The 17,989-nt window shown below is 33.2% G+C and overlaps 1 protein-coding gene across 6 annotated transcripts in view; it reads left to right on the top strand.

The window, feature by feature from the left end:
• LOC126744529 (AF4/FMR2 family member lilli) overlaps window positions 1–17,989 on the top strand; it is a 343,999-nt gene that overhangs the window by 280,335 nt on the left and 45,675 nt on the right. For 5 of the 6 annotated variants that reach the window (XM_050451971.1, XM_050451970.1, XM_050451966.1 and 2 more), the window contains 6 exons: window positions 2,514–2,738; window positions 5,345–5,611; window positions 10,483–10,648; window positions 14,115–14,287; window positions 14,371–14,566; window positions 14,619–14,829. In XM_050451971.1, coding sequence (XP_050307928.1) covers window positions 2,514–2,738; window positions 5,345–5,611; window positions 10,483–10,648; window positions 14,115–14,287; window positions 14,371–14,566; window positions 14,619–14,829 — 1,238 coding nt within the window. The remainder of the gene's footprint in view (window positions 1–2,513; window positions 2,739–5,344; window positions 5,612–10,482; window positions 10,649–14,114; window positions 14,288–14,370; window positions 14,567–14,618; window positions 14,830–17,989) is intronic. The other variant, XM_050451967.1, reaches the window with a different exon arrangement.

The following is a 17,989-nucleotide window of genomic DNA, read 5'->3' as shown; positions in this document are numbered from 1 at the left end:
CTGTACATAAAAAAATGGCTTAGATTTTTTAATATTAACATTTAATTCACATTTTACAAAAAAATGATCGGAAAAGTTACGAGTTTTCATCAACATTTAACGAACAGATTAAATTATCTCCTGAACATATAACCAAATCCAACAGAGTCTGTCCCGAGGGTCCATGGTGGGTAGGCTGTTCGACCATTTGCTTTAGGCTTAAGGAATGTAAAATGGATGAGAAACGCTTTACATCGTTGGATGGGCTTGCCATATTTGCATTAAAATCCCCAATATATATAATATTATCACATTCTGTTAACAACATAGAAACGTTTTCCTCAAACTCATATCAAGAAAATTATTAAGATTATTACCAGGAGGCCTAACTCCACAAATATACACATTATATTTAATTTTGTATTTTATCCATAACTGTTCTGCATGATTTTTACTTATACAATCAACTACTTCAAAATTAATACAATCCCTAAGATAAAATATTACCCCTCCACCTCTATTTGTACTTCGATCGCTCCTAACTAAGTTGTAACCCGGGATTTGAATAATCTCGTCAGGAATTTGTTTAGTCAACCAGGTTTCTAATATTCCCACAATATCAAGATTGTGGTCTACAGTGTATGTCTTAAAATTATTAAATTTTGGTACTAAGGAGCGAATATTAATTTGTCCCACTATTAACTTGCCATTCATAATCTAGATTTTAGTATAAACAGTAACTGCCAAATATAGTTAGATAAGAGGAAAGAAAAAAAAATCCCTTATTCAATCATTTCCTCTGTATCCGTATCACTCGTGGTTACTTTATATTTTTTACCATCGGATTTACGTACCAAAATTCTACCATCCCTATGCCATATATACTTATAAGTGTCCTTTAACTGTTGCTTTGCTCTTTTATAAAGTAAGTAACTCTCTTTAGTAAGCTCCTCTTTGACGTTGGAGCGGTGGTCTCCCCTAAGCCAGAATTTTGTGCCGTAATTTTTCCCTTAGATGTCCTGGAACGTAGCAGGCGCTGCTTTAGATCTGCAGATTTCATAGAGATAATGGACTTAACTCCATTATGGACAGGAATATGTTGCACTTTGTCAACGACCTCTTCTTTTACCTCTGGACACAGGCTTTGAAGCAATTTCACTATCTTGGTCTCTTTGTTCTCCGCTTTCACAGAAGTCAAAAGACCAGTAATGCAGATATTTTTTCTAATTTTCGCAGTTTCATTAACATTTAAGACAACTTTAAGTTTTTGGATCTCCATTTTAAGAATCTGGTTCTCGTTTGAAACCTCAGACACCATATGTGACAAGACTTTAGTGCGCTGCAACTCCTCTTCACATTTTTCGTTAAAAAAAATCCATTGATTTCCTCATCTCCGTAATTTAGTTCTGGAGTTCTCGAATAAGTAATTTCAGTTCAGTATCAGCTCCTGATGTAGAAGTGTCTGTAGTATGCGGCAAAAGTAGCGAAGATGATCGTCTGTTTAGATCATCATATTGTACATCTCTGCGAGTCGAGTTAATCGGCTGTGAGGATTGACCCTGTGATTTACGGCATGCTGCCGTAGTACAAGCATTGCAATGCCACGGTGACTTATTTTCCTTCATTATTCTGGCTTCTAACTCCGATATGTTACCACATGCAAGATGGAAAAAACCATTAACATGTTCCACATTGCAACTTTAACTTTTTGCCGAATGCTTTATTGCACAGTCGACAATTTTTCGAGTCAGTCATTTTATTTAAATAAAGAAGGAAGAAAAAGTAAAAATAATTAACAACGGCAACTGCGCTAAAGGTTGATTCGCAGAATAGCTTCGCTTCTAATCACTGGCTTTAAGGTACAAAGTACAATTCAAAGATTATTCGCTTTGTTATTAACTTTAAATGTGCGTTTAAAAATAGTTCAGGTCTTATTGAACTGGTTATACACATAAAACTATTTTATTTATTACACAACAATCCTAGTTCTTCAAAAATATTGGAGCACTTTAAAAACAATATATATAGCATTCAACGCAGCGTTGCCATCCATTTACATCTTTTATAAAGAGGAATGAAACACAGTTTTAAAAGGTTTTCACTTGATATACAACAAATTAACATTGCTTATATAGATTTTTTCAAAGGCGTTTCACAACGTTCAACATCACCTTCTTATTAATAAATTATGGTCATTTAGATTGCATTTTGCTGCTCTGGTTTAGTTGCCTAAGTAATTGAAGACAGATTGTAAAGAAGAGAAACACCCTCTCGAAAGAGACGGTGAAAAAATATAGCCCTGTTCTATCCCTAGGACATTGGTCCAGATGAATAATATTTGTTTATTTCCGAGGTAATTTAAAGGCGTTATTCATACTTTTTAAATTTAACACTTTTTACATTAAAAATCTTAATTATATATGTTATTGCATTTTAAATAAATGTAAATAATTATTAAGTAGTTTTATATTTTAGCTTCACCTATTGATTGTTATATTATATGATTCATTCTTACCTTTATATGTTACTTTTAGGAAAAAGGTGAAAAGATCACGCAGGCACTCTGGTACTATTCGAAATTTAAGTAGCGAAAATAATTCGAGCAGTCCGAGCGATGAGGACCAGCTTTCAGCAAAACGCGTGAGTCCTTTCAAAGGACCAAAGCCAGTTGTCAGGCCAAGTGCTCGACCTAAACGTGGCGATTCGAGTAGTCAAAGCGACTCCGAAGCCCTACCGCCTAGGTTACCAGAGTCACCGAGGTAAAATATAAACATTTTTTTTTCGCAACAAAAGCATTTTTGTGTTTTTCCATTTTATAATTCTATTCCGAATCCGTATTTATCTTGCAAATAATTTTTTCTGGTATAAGGTTTTGTCTATTCTTTTTTCATATGGGTATTATTAAGCAGTAGTTTAATATTTTTAACTCGCAAAATTACTTTTATAAAAAAAAATTTGTATGAAAATGTGGCTGCTGTCTCTGCACCTCGGCCTCTGTAGAAATCTAAAAATATGCAAAAACAAGTCAGACTTTATTAATTTGTCGTATAGTTCCTAATATCCAACAAAATTATAAGCCAGGATAATATTCATTTTTGAAAAGGATGTAATGTACCTAAATTTTATGGTAATCATACAGGTTCAAAACAGAAAAAAAGAGCTGTAAAAATAATTTATTTTTTCCAAATTGGAAACATAATTCCAAAACAAAAGAATAAATGTTATAGCATTGTTGCAGCATGGGTAGGAATATCTCATAAAACACTAAGGAAAGCACTGGAGCCACATAAAATGTATCAGTATGAAATGCATATTCTTCAACAGATTTTTAATGACGAGGGAAAATACACATTCTTTCCATTAGGTTCTAAGATTAATTGTTTATAGAACACCGCCTCGAGATTTGGAAGTAGACTGAATAATTCAGCCCTTAAACCAATTGTGTTCACCATCTACATCAATGAAATAACTAATCTACTGGATGAAGCTGATGCAACGCGTTTTGATGACATTACCATAGTTTTGATTAGTTATGGAAATTAGCAAGATGCCTATAAAAAAGTAGAGCAATCAATTGATATATTAAAAAATTGACTGGATAGCAGTATGCCACTCAATGTTGACAGAACGAATTTGTAACTAAATAAAAAAGCTAATAATGCAAGGTAACTAACAGGCCATTATATGCAGATTTACAGAGATATCTCTTACACAAAAGGCTCCCTGAATTCCTGAATTCTGTAGAGTTAATAATAAATATTCTACTGAAAGAAGAAAAAAGATACCTAACAGAAGCATGGGAAGAGGATCAGGATATGAAAGAAAATATGAAGGGAAAGGAAATATGAAGATGAGGAAATATAGCGATTTATGGCAACGTTTAAAGCCTTTCAGGAACAAAATCATGAACAATATTATGCACAAAAACGTTAAAAAAAATTCACTCATTCACATAATTAACCAAGGAGAAGCAGCTTAATGTTCAACTTTAAAAGTTTTTCCTGTCAATATAAAATCATTTATTTTAAACCTATTTATATAATGTGCAATCAAGTATGAAAATGACTTTTTAAATAATTCCTTATTGTGCGCCGGAATAGTAAGCAAATTTTTTCTTCTAATATTCAGGTTATGTACATCCGTTCGGAGTCTAATCTTTCTATGCAAATATGATGGAGACTTCCACTTAAATAATTTATAAAAAAACAAATAAGATGTAATACTCGTCGATTGAACATATTTAACCAGCCCGCATCCTTTAGCTTATGAGAAATATGCTCCCCTCTCCTTACGCCAAATACAAGTCTTAGGCACGAATTCTGAAGTTTTTGTATCCGATCTAAGCAGTCAGGACAAGGACCATAGGTAGTATTTAGTTTTTGATCTATTAGGAGCCCAAGATTATTGCCTGAATTTTCAAAATTGTATACCATCGTTATTCATTTCAAGTCTAAAGTTATTTAAAATCTCAATCCGGTGAGCGTCACTACAAAAAAGACTAGCTTTAGATGTGGCTGGATTAATTTTTAAAAGTAGAGTTTCAGCAAAGATATTATTAAGATCTATATTAATATTAAGGTTAGCTTCAGGAGCATAACTGTGATGTTTACATCTATTTAATTTTTTTGTTAATTGTGATGTATATATTGTATATAGCAATGGACCCAAAATACTACCTTGTGGTATACCAGTAATAACGTCAAGTGCCTCCGATATTTTTTCATTTAGCAGAACTCTTTGTTTGCGGTATGAAAGAAAAGATGACAAGTGTTAAGGCCGACTAAGAAAATCCTAGATAATGTAATAGAGATATGAGTATCTCATGATTCACCATGTCAAAAGCTTTGGTAAAATCTAAGAGAATTAAAACAGTTGCCTGATGTTTATCCAAAGCCCGAAATATATCGTCTGTAACTTGAGATGACGCAGTGACATAGCTATAGTCCTTACGAAAACCCAGACTCATATTCTGGGATGAGATTATTGCTATTTAAATAATCAAGAATGTGGCGCTCCATATTTTTTTCCAAAATTTTCGAAAGAACAGAAAGTATAGAAATAGAACGATGATTGTTGAATTCCAAGGGATTTTTAATTTTAGGAAATAATATTGGCCGCCTTCCATTTTTCCGGAAAATAGCTTTTCTCCAGACAACAGTTTATAATATGGGCAAACTTTTTTTTGAAAAGGATTTATAAACCTCATAATATAATTTTTTAGGTTTTTACCTTGTCTTCCATAACATACTAAACATAAACACATTTTCTTTACTTGCGGTAAATCCGAAAGATCCTCTTCTGGCGCTACTGTTCTGTAGTTAAAATAAGTTACTTGGATTTACGATATTCTGTAATTATGTTTCAGGGTTAACACAGGCATTAATACGGCCACATCAAAATCTTTGAATGATTATTCAGACTCGGACTTGGACCGTCTAGGTGACAGTTTCGCTGTTAAAACGGCTAAAGAAGTGCCCTCTGGCGGAGATAAACCGGTTAAAGGAAAAGGACGAGGTAGACCGAGAAAAGTGCGACCGGAAGGTAGCGAAAGTGAAACGCCTAAGAAACAGAGGGGAAGACCGCCTTCAAGCGGTGTACTTGCCGGAGGAGAGGTTAAAAAGACTGGGAGAAGGTTAGTTTCATGATGACCTGGGTTCATTTCACAAAGTTATTGTAATTAAAGCACAAACATTATTACAAATTATTTTAGCATTTTATCACTCTCAACCAGAAATTTTATGACTGGTCATTTTTTTTTGTGTGACGAATTAATATGCAACAAAAAAAACATAGGCTAAGCAATAAGTTAAAGAGAGACTGACTATTTGTCTAAAATAATGCCAACGATACTTCCTCTCCTCGATTAGCGGCCGCCTCTAGTCGTCTGGTATTTGCTGTTTTTTTTTACAGAACGAGAATAAAATCTCATTTTGTTGTGTGACTGTTGAATTTTAAATCGATATTTTTTTTAAACTTATAGCTGCTTATACGCCTTTCGAAAGAGTTTAACTTATTAAATGGTTTTATGGATGCAATTGGGCAGCACAATGTCGAAATTTGTTTTCAATTATATTTGAACATAGAAAAAACGAAAAATTAAATGTTGTTAATCCATGAAGAAAAAAGCGAGTGAAAAACAAAATTGTTTAAGAAATATTCTATTTTCTGAACCTTCATTTCCATTACATGGGAAACACAATCCTCCATTGCTTGATATTAGCCTCGGGAAAATGAGCACAGAAGCTATGAATCCCGTACTCAGTATCCTCAAAGATTGAACGTTTGGGCTAATATTTTAGGCAACCGTATTATATGGTTATTTTTATTGACGGTACTTTAACTCCCAAAAATACCTTAATATGCAAAACTTTCTTAAAGTTTTCTAAAAGTTCTTCGTGCCATATATTTTACAAGTTATCAATGTTACGGGTCTAGAATTTTTTCTAACATGGTCTTAAAACAAAATTTAATTTTTCAGGAAAATTGCGTTCACAAAATGAAAAAATTAATTTTCTCTTGTAGATTTTTTTTAAACCTTGAAGCACTCTGAAGGTTTGTTCTTGATCCGTTTTTGCTATAAAGATTTAATTTTAATTCCGCCTCGGAGCATTTTTAATTATTATTTGTCAAATTTTTACAAGGTTTATTGAATTTTAAACCCCACAGTGGGAAAAAATCGGTTCAACCTGTCCATAGTCATATTGTTCTTAATTATAATTTGTCTTATAAAATCTTTTCAAGACAAAGACACAATATATTGCTTTCCAACGAGGATCACCGAAATATTTCTGTAATGACTGTACGAAAAGCACTCGAAACAAAAAAGGCTTAGTATATTTTAACCTAAAATATCTCTACTCAAATATGGTCTTTTATTGTTCTGGGCATGGCATAATCGACAGTATGTTAGTATCTGTGTTTGCTTAAGTCCCTGTTTATGCATAAGAGCACCCTCCCCGTTTCCTGTCTTGCAACAAAAACATTTTTTTGTGGTGCAGCCATCCTTACAGTGGAAGCAAATTTTGGAATAGGGAGAAAACATCATATAGGAGCCTGAAACGACAACAGACAACTTCCTTGCTAGTGATTGACCTTTCCATGGACCAAAACTATTATTACGATAGGATACACTGGCTGTAACCTGAGGCACCTTATAAATATAAGAAAGATCAGGTTCTAGAATATCGGTATGTCTATCAGGTCGTGATGAAACGAAGAATAAAAACTTACTCTGATAGAATTAGGCAAGATTACAAAATTGGGTATCCCCGAGAATGGGAGATGCAAGTGCCCCTTGAAGTAACACGCCATAAGTGCCGAGTAGATAATGTTGCTGAATTATAAAAAGTTGTCTGGCAGGATTGTTCAGCAGATTTTTACTTAAAGATGTGGAAGATCGCTGTATAGAAGAAACATTAATAGTAGGTAGAAACACAAACAAAATCATTAATGGTAGCGTCCAACCGCTTCCAAAAAAATAACAACTAAATAAATACAAGAAACAAAGAATCCTTAGTAACCACATAAAACTGTTTTTTTTGTTAATCTAAGTATTCATTTTATATACTGAAACATTCTGTACTAAAAAATCTTAAGTATGTAGGTTTTTCTAAATTCAAAATATAGTGAGAGTACCGATTGTTCGGTCCATTTTGTTGTTCTCATATGTGTTAGTGTCAGTGTGTTTGACGCGTTTATTTTCGAGTTTGTACAATTAAAGTCCTATAAAATACCACACAGCTTTATTTGAATGAGCTACTCTACAAGGTTTAGAAGAAGTAGAAAATATTTTGAATTTGGTAGAAGATGATGCAACCACCAGCTCACAAAGAATTGCTACTCAATTGGTCATTGCACAGAAAAGAGTAATCAACATGCGCCACGAGCAATGCATCCATAACATGTACAATATCTACAACCGGAAGTAGCTTAGGCGTATGGAATTGGATAAATAATAATCGTCTTGTTGTAACACGCATAGTTTTTAGCGATAAAGTAACATTCATCCGTAATGGAATCAATAATACTCACAACTCTCATGTACGGTCAGACGAAATTTCACACGCAAGACTCGAAACTTTTTTTCAGCACAAGTTTTTGGTGGTGTGGTAAATGTTAAAAGTTATTAAATTGGCCCACACATTTCATCTCACAAGAGAAAAATACTTTAGTATTTTTTGCACAATGTGTTAAAAGCATTATTAGAGTAAGTTGCTCCAAACATCAGAATACAAATGTTTTATCTCCACGATGGAGCTTTCACACATTTCGGTTGTTAGGTAAAGCAATATTTAAACGAAGAGTTTACATGACTATGGTTTGGTCGCCGTGATCGTATCAGTTGGCCTCCAAGATCTCCAGACCTCACACCACTGGACTTTCGTTTGTGGGACTGGCTTAATAATAAGGTGTACAAAGTGAAAGTACACTCGGGAGGCCCTAATTCGATCCATTAGAAATGCTGAAGTGTCTGTCAAAGACCATGAGTTAGAAAAGCAAGCGCAGGCAAAGTAGAATGTTTTGGAGGTTAATGATGGAATTTTTAACATTTGTTAAAACGCGTTATACATAAAACCATGTTTATGTAAAAAATTCTGTTTGTAATTACGCTATGTTTTAAAAATAAACGACAATTGCATTAGAACATATGGGTTTTTTAAAATAATTTTCACGTGTACAATATCCACCTAGAGTAAAATGAAGCCGAGCTGTGAAATGTAATAAAGTTTTTGCTCCTTAGTTAATCTTCAGCTGCTAAAATAATACGAAAATGTAGGGAACGTCTACAAATTTGAGTAATTCAATGGAATTTTAATGATATTACAACGACATGGGGCCAATAAAATATAACATATAAAAAATATATAAAAGGATCCTTGACCTATGATTCCTAACCGCTGGCGAAGCCAAACACGAGAGTCCCAGCAAAGCGCTATTGCTAAAATAAATGTGTAATGAGGTGCCAATCAACCAAAGAAAATTAAATATCAAATTAATCATTAAACAAAACATTCAATATAAGTATTGGAAAAATTGAAGATTTAAACCCTCTTTCCTTGGAGAACATGTTATGATATTGTTAGTTACTTATGTTTCACTATTTAAATAAATATTAATTTAGAAAATACTACCTCATATGAGTGTATGATAATTATTCAAAAGAAAAAGAAAATTGACTTCATGTATTAAGAAATATTAACTTAAACTATTATTGATGCGCTTTATTATATTTTATTGCATTCTGCAAAAAAATCTAAAGATAAAAACTGTTTCATTGTAAAGTAATTTTTTTTTAATGGAACATTTTACCAAATATCCTTACTGTAAACTTGACTCTTTAAATATCCCCACAAGAAAAAATCTAGCAGAAGTCAGGTGAACGGGCTGGCCACCTGACCGAACCTCTATTTCTGATCCAGTACCTTTCAAATCTATTGTCAAAGAAATTTTATACGATCTGCTACAAACTTGTTGAAGCCACCACATATTCCGTCGTTCTGCTAGAGGAACATCTTTTAGCAGCGTTGGAATGTAATCAATAATTTAAGCCATAGTTGACGTATAGTGTATTATACATTTTTGATGTAGTATTAAATAAAGAGTACAACTTTGGTAGAATATCCATTTAAAAAAACTTACTTGTCAATGAAAACTTTGTTTTTGAGACACAGAGTATCTCATTCACCTAGTGTCAACAAAATTAGTATTTCCAAACAAATACTTTTATCTTAACTTTTTTACAAGAAAAAAAATCGTGTGTAAATAGAGTTGACATCCTCTCTTGCTCTTTGCAGGACAATCCTCGGAAGATAAAGTAAATCTTAAGAAACCTTTCCGACACCAATAACTTTTCAAGCTCGAAATGAAACGTATAGCATAAACAGTCCTGAATTTATTTTAAATTCCTGTGACATATCTAGGCTAAATTTGTTCATTATTTTTTTGTTTATTTTAATGAATATCAAATTATATAACTTTCATAATTTTATGTTATTAATAGTTATTAATTAAAATAATTCACTTATTCAGTTAATTTAGGATTCGTTATCGCATGTAGCTTAATATTTTAAACTATAGGGGCTAGTTTTTAGTAGTTCATCTTGTTGCCCAATTTAAAGTTATCTTACGTCAATAAAAAGAGTGTGTTACTAACGGTAGTGCGTTCGTCAGCTCTGTTACAATATATGCAATATATGCAAAGCAGTTGTACAGAAGTCGTAAATCATTATTTTAAGGGACGATGGAGAGTGTTGATGACGGTTACCGAAAGACAAAACAAGAGGAATAAATTAAATTATTGCGGAAATAATTAATTTATCGAAAATAATTAGTTCTGCATACCTTCTGAACTGACCCAATTTAAACCAAGAATAAATACTTAATTATATATTATAATACATTATTATTATATTATAATATATAACCATATTATTATAATATATATTATATATATAGAAAATAATTTTATCACTTTTCACATTTATACTTTCATTTCATTTTTAGGGGAAGGCCTCCAAAAGTTAGACAGTCACCGCTCCCCAGTAGTTCGGATGACGAGAAATCGGTGGTTCCTACTAGGCGACAAATTAAAGGCCAAAAACAAACTTCTAGTAGCGATTCTGATTGTCCGAGTCTTTCACCAATTAGAAGACCGCCTAGTTTTCGTCAGGTCGGTACATTAAAACATATAATAAAGCTCCTAAAACTTATATAACAATTCCAATCAAAAGTGTTCAAAATTTAAATATAATGACAAATTTAAGGTAAAGTCTCAAATGAGCTAATTTTGAAGATTTTTTATACACATAACTATATCTAAAGTATGTTACTATTGCTTTTTTAACTCGTTGTTGTTGAACTCTTTATTGTTTTTAATATCTCACCCTTTGGCCGGCCACGGCAGCGCGGCGGATTGATTGTCTGCCGTACGTCGTAAGGTCTTGGTTTCGAAGCCCATCTACGGCAGGGTCTTTGGTGTGTGTCTGGTTTAGAAAATAAGAGTAATTCTTTGGTCACTAAAACACTTGAAAAGCCATTGTACACGGTATCCAAATTTGGACACTTTTTTAGGTTATCTCGTTTATCTATGCTATAGGGGTCTTGCAGTTTTCGTATTACTCTGCTTCTTTGTATAAAACGCAATATGCCATTGTAAAAAATTTGACATTGAAAAAGTTAAAAATGCTTTTGATTGTAATAATTTTGTTACAATAAGTTTGAGTGTAATAATTTAGGATTTTGGGATACAAAATAACCTTTTTTTTTAAATGGATTACTCTGTATATTTTCAAATAGAAAACTCCACTTCATTTTTTTCCTTTTTAAAAATATATAACACTATACCAGGTGACACAGAAAAAAGGGAACACTAAATAACATTGTTACTTTTCAAGATTTTCGTTTCAAAAACAAATGAAATTTGGTATATCAACAGAATAGTTATAAGAGCATCTTTTGGTATATTCTATGGTTTTCCATCACTTCCGGTTTAACAGGAAGTGACACTAACTTTCTTCTTTTAAATGGGACACTTGGTATATTATTACGTATTTCGATAAAAAATAATATTCTGACAACAATGATACTGTATTTTCTACTTTTTGTTTTATACTCATAGAATTTTTTTTTTTTTTAATTTTGAAATAGGGTGCTATAAATGCGTTCAAGAAATCAAAGCCCTCTATGCTAGTTTTATTAATTGAATGTGTTTATTTATGTGACTTAGTGCCAATTAAATGCCCAAATTAATGGTTTGGACAGTTTAAATAGGCGTGTAAAAGATTTAAGTCATAAAATGGAATGAAAACTAATTTTCCGTGATTACTTGATTAAAAATTGAAACTTGACGCATTCGTCGCACCCTATTTTAAAATAAAAAAAAGATTTCTTCTATGAGAATAAAACAAAAAGTAGCAAATAGAGTACCATTGTTTTGAGAATCTCGAAGATCATAAAAAAAAATGTATATTCTTTCTTACATCCCTATGGTGTATTCCCACTTTACTCCGACTCTACGTAAACTATTATCCAAGAGCTGCCTTATTTTGTTATTTTTCTTAGTTTTTAATGTTTGTTTTGAGAGTTAAAATGGTTATTCTTGCTATTCTTTGAAATAGGGTTTGTTGAAAATTTTAAGTTTAATAAAGATTATGGATAATTGTTGATCTGTAGTTAAAGAAAAATAGCTACAAATTTTAAAGAATAATTCGGAAATCATTCTTTTCTAATTCAGTGCATGTTTCAGAGCATGCCATTTGAAGCGTTTTTCATATCTCCTCAAATTGACATTTTCTCCACTAATTTTGATGCTTCACGCTATTCATTCTCTCGCAAAGCGAGCACAGTCAGAGTATATTTTGGAGTGTTGCTTTCGTTTTCGTTCATGCATGTATCTGCCTGCCTTTTGCCGATTCTTTGGATATGTGTCATGAGGTAACCGTGTCCCGTCAGAGATTGGATCATGTTAAACGTATTTTCTCCATGATTTCTGTTGAGCTATGCCCTGATTTGTCTGCGCGTCCATTGTGCTTTATCTGCCTGGTTGCCCTAGTTTCTTTGCCATGTGTCAAGTGTGTTTTTACGCTCTTGTTTTTGAATTTATAATTTTCTTGTTTTCAGTTCTCCTAGGACATATATTTGGGTTTTCTTAATCTCTTTGCGAGTCTTCTCTTTGATTTAAAGTTCTATGGGAATAATACCATCGTAAACTGTTACAGATTCCGACGACACTGTTCTATAGACACATATTACTCGTAGGAGGATTCTTCTTTCATACATTTTTAGATTACCTTCATATCCATTTAAAAGTGGCGCCAACATTCATACTTGAACTGACCTAGCATCGAGAGCTTCTTATATATCAACTAGACCATTGTTCTGAAAGATTTACTAACATTCGACATATCACCAGAGATGTCGCGCGGTATGCCCGCTCTTGCGTCACCGATGTGATTCCCGAATTAAATACACAGGCCGGCAAACTTCTTTTTAAAAAACTTTTGCTTACTACAAAAGGGTTACACACACTGTATAAATGATTAATTAAAACATAATTTTAGGTTGAACGATTAGCCGAACAGCAACTTGCTTTGACACGGATCTAATGTTAATTATTAATAATACTATTTCTATTTATATAGGGAATTATGGTGTCTCAGCACTAATCAGTAGTATTAGTATGGTTTGTGGATATTACTCCCGGAATTGAATGAGAGTTCGTATATTCGCGGCAATTTAAGATCGTTCCACTACTTTTGGGTGAAACAGATTTGTGTGATAAGAGACTATTAATATTACAGTACTACAGGCTACTTATCTCTGGGCGCTTTTTTTATTTACCTCGATAAAATGTTTTTATAATATGGCCGTGGTACATATCTAGTTCATTCTTTTATTGAGCATTGAAAGAATTCGAATTTCTTTTTCTCTTTATATGGTACACCAAATACGCGAATATTTAGATTTCTCGCTGACTGTTTGCATTAATTGAGTTTATTAATAAGCGTCATGTTTATACTTTTTTTGCCTTGGAAGGATTCTATTTATTTGCCATGCTTACCAGTGCAACATGCTGCTACTTCTTGTCCGCGATTTTAATATTGCTTATGTTAATTACCTCAATAAAATCACTGGTAGAAGCATATTTTACAATGTTTTAAAGTTAATTAACGGTAACTTAACTTTAACTGAAAATTAATTGGATTTTGTCGGTTAAATATATTATTTTAAGGTACTAAAGCTCACGTAGAGAAACTAGTAGCGGTTTTGTATTAAACTATTAATTAATATAACTTAAAAAAGAGACTGGAAAAGCAACTCGTTTGTTGCTATTCAAGCGACACGTCATAATTATAATATCACTATTCCACAATATAGAGAAATAATTAAAGACCATACAAACATGATTAAGCGATTCTGATTTATGCATAAAAATATTAAAGTTCATGTAGTTTAGTAAAGCTTTAAGATATTAGGCCACCAGTGAAACAATAAATAAAGTCTTTAGCTTACTTCCATTTTAAGATAGTTTTTTTTAATGAAATTATTTTTACCTGTGTGCTTTATTGATTATAAACTATAAAAGTGAAATTCGGAAATACATACGGAAAGGTTATTTAATATTTTAAATATTTTAGGAATTTGATAAAGATGTAATGCAACATAATGCTTCACCTATCAAGAAAAAATCTTCCAAATCACCACGCTTATCAATGGAATCAAAAAAATCAAAACACGATTTAGATGAGGAGTGGAGCCAAAAGAATAAAAGTTCTGTGAAAGCTCTTTTTCAAGATAAACCCTCAGATAGGTAAATTATTTCATTATTTATTGGTTTCTTCAATTTTCTTGTTCATGACTTAGGACTATATTGTATTTTTTCATACCTTTAAGAAGTGAATGGGATCCTTCCATTCGTCGAAAATCAGAAAAACTAAAAGAAAACACCTCACCAACTAGACGAAAAGGACAATCAATTAAAAGTAAGCCCATCGTATCCACGAGTGAGTCGAGCGATAGTGACATTAGGACAAAAAAAACTGCTGGACGCAAAAAGAGGAACAGCGGCACCAGTAATTCACTTTCTGAGGTAATATATGTTTATTTTATTTTTTTTAAATAATAATCTATGTACAATGTAGGTGCAGAGGATCTACGATTCAGATAGTGAAACTGATTTATCTTTCAAAAACACTTCAGGAAACGATAGTCTGATAAAAGTCGACGACCACAAATCTATAGCAGACAAAAAGAAAAGCGACACACTGAGGAAACTATTTACGCCGAAACGCGACTCGGAGGGTGGAAAGGGTGGTGGGAAAGGTGGTGCCAAGGGAGGAAAAGGTGGTAAAGGTACAAAGAAATATAGAATTTTTAGTTTCATTTTCCATCAGATGGGATACGATAGAATTCATCTTCTAAGCCCTTTATTAGGGGTATAAAATTTAAAAAAATTAAGCCGTATGTTTTTTTGTTTTACACTTAAACACAAACCAAGACTGGATCTATTCTTGTAGAGCTTATTTGTCTTAAAAATAATTGGTTTAGGAAAAACAACTTTAGTTAAATATCAGTCATTAGAAAAGATCTTAGAAAGAAACTTTTTTAACATTGGCATTACTTAATTTTTTATTTAAAATATGCATCGTGCGAACAGTTTTGCTTTAAAAAGGTACACTTCAAGAATTTCGCTTCGATTATCCGTTTTCGAAATAAATTTAAAGTTACGGCGTTTAAAAAAGAAAAATTTAAATGTTGCTGGTGGCGCCCTCTATGGCATAATTTTTAAAAAAAGTAAATTTTAAGATTTGTCATTAAAAAAACGATTGTCGAAATTTTGTTAAAAACTAAGAATACTCTTTTTTAGAGTATTCACACTTAGGTAAGATCACCAGATCATCCTTAGTATAGTTTCCACAGAAAATCGACAATAAAAAGGCCGTATCTTAAGTTTTTGTCGTTAGTTAGTGTACACATGGTGAAATCTTAAAGAACGATTAAAAGAAACTACGTGTTACATAAAAATATGCCCGACTTTCGGCTTTTTATGAAGGTAAAGTCTCATGAGAGTTTGGAAAAAGAATCAAGATAATTGATAATCGAAACGGAACAAGATTTAAGATTAATCTATGGCTCCTATCTGGTTTAGGCACTAAAATTATCTTTAAAGTATGTTGATCTTTAAAATTTTACTTTATTTATAGCTCCAGTTTTTAAAAGTTCTTTAAGTGAAGTTTTTATAGAGACCACTTCTAAAGGATACCAAGTACAATTTAAAAAAAAAAAAGATTTGGAATTCTTATAGAAGGTAATTTATAACCCTGAATATGGGAAAAAACAAGTTTATCACTGGTAATTGTGTGTCATTGTTCTAAACATAAAGATAATCGGCCAGAATATTTATCACCTTTTAAACCTCTACTGATGTCTTTGACAATACTTTTTCGTTCTCCTGGATAGAAGTCGATCCCTTGATGCTTTCTTTTGTTTTGTCCTCTAGGGTTTTTTTGTTGGACCTGTGCTGCGGACGTTGGTAGGGATGATATCTCCAGCCTTGTTTTTGTTCAACTCGAACATCCCTTTCTTGTTAAGAATTAGCTAGTTTCTAGGTGTTTACAATATCGTCACAGTATGTTACCAAAAACGTACCAAGTACGTCAACAAAAACGTACAGGCCCGGCCGGTTGAAAGAGAACGACCTGAACGCGTTTCTCGTAACTTTTCGTACCGGGCGCACGGCGCTGGCAACGTCGCGCTGGGTCGACTCGCAGATAAATTACGCTAAGCGGATATTATTTCAAAACCAATATGGGTTTATCAGTATATCAGTAATCCTATTAAACAAATAATTGTTCTGTGTCATCTGTGCTACAAGATAGGCGACTTTCGGGCTACGATGTTGGATTACAGGCACAAACAAATTTTGTTTATTAGGTAATATAAGTCAGGTACACCTACTACCTATAAATGACTTGAATGGCCAGTATTGTGTTAGTATTATTATAAATGTAATGAAATAAGAGCACCGAGGCACTTTTAAAGAGGATTAGCTACCTGTACTTAAAATAAATAAATTTAGGGAATTACCCTCGATCATTTTCCAAAATTTACAATACTTTTTTATGATATTGTATTATTAATACGTAATACCTGGTTCCAGCCCTTTTTATAAATACCAGGGTAAGTGGGCTTAATTTATTTAGTCCTTTTCGTGGTTCCAAAGAGTTATTACAGTGTTGATTATGCCTCGTTTAAGTGATTCCGTTAAGCACCGCATCATCGCCAAATTAGAAAATGGTTGGTCCATTTCTCGACTGGCTGATGAATTTGGTATATCCAAAAACACCATTTTCAAGTTAAAACGCAAATTTGAAGAAACCGATAGTTTGGAAAACCTACATCGAGGGGGGAATATAAAAATTACTTCGGACCAACAAGATCAACGACTGGTTGATTATTGCCGAGAAAATCCATTTAAATCCGCCGTTGAAGCCGTGTCTACCACAGCATTCCCAGCAAGTGTTAGAACTGCCTGAAAAAGATAAGTTGCAAGCAATCTGAGATGTCGGACAGCCAGCAACCAGATTGAGTTAACCGAAACTAATAAAGAAGCCCGGTTGCAGATATGCCAACAGTTTAATCGCTTTCCGATGGGTTATTGGGAAATAGATATAAAGGGTGATTCAAATTGAGCTTCCACATTAAAAATTTAAAAAAAAAAAAGAAGAAATTGAAAATTATAGAAAAATATTTATTTTCCCCTTGAAGGTAGTTAATTACAATTATGTATGAAAGATGACATCATGTAAATGACCGCCGCGGCTCATGTGGCATGACGTAATCCGTTTGGAGAAATTTTCGACTACTCTGTGGCACAAATCAGGACCTATGTTGGTAATTTCGCGTCTAATCTCTTGTTTCAGCTCCGCAATGGTGTTCGGGTTATTCTTGTAGACTTTGCTCTTAAGATACCCCCATAGAAAATAATCTAAGGGAGTTAAATCACAGGATCGCGGCGGCCAATTGATATCACCGTTACGTGAAATAACGCGACCTGGAAACTTGCCGCGCAGCACTTGGATCGTTTCTCCTGATGTGTGACAGGTGGCACCGTCCTGTTGAAACCAGAGATCTTCGATGTCCATATCTTCCAAAAAATTCTGTTAAGATGTTCCGATAGCGAACGCCATTAACCGTAACAGCGTTCTCCGCATGATCCTCGAAGAAAAATGGACCAATTACGCCTCCGGACCAAAAGGCACACCAAACATCACCTTTTGAGGATGCATTTTTACTTCAACAATCTGTCTTGGATTTTCTAATCCCCAAATACGGCAATTGTGAGTATTTACGAAGCCCCCAAGGTGAAAATGTGCCTCATCGCTAAAGATTATTTTCATTGGAAAATTTGCCCCTTGTTCTCTTATCCATTCGGCAAATACACGGCGCTGTTGATGGTCCCTAGGCTTCAATTCCTGCGTTATTTGGACTCTGTATGGGTGTAACTGCAAAT

Source organism: Anthonomus grandis, chromosome 14, assembly GCF_022605725.1.
Source record: "Anthonomus grandis grandis chromosome 14, icAntGran1.3, whole genome shotgun sequence".
Taxonomy (NCBI): domain Eukaryota; kingdom Metazoa; phylum Arthropoda; class Insecta; order Coleoptera; family Curculionidae; genus Anthonomus; species Anthonomus grandis.
Note: the sequence above shows the minus strand (reverse complement) of the source record. Positions and strands in the feature narration are given on the sequence as shown.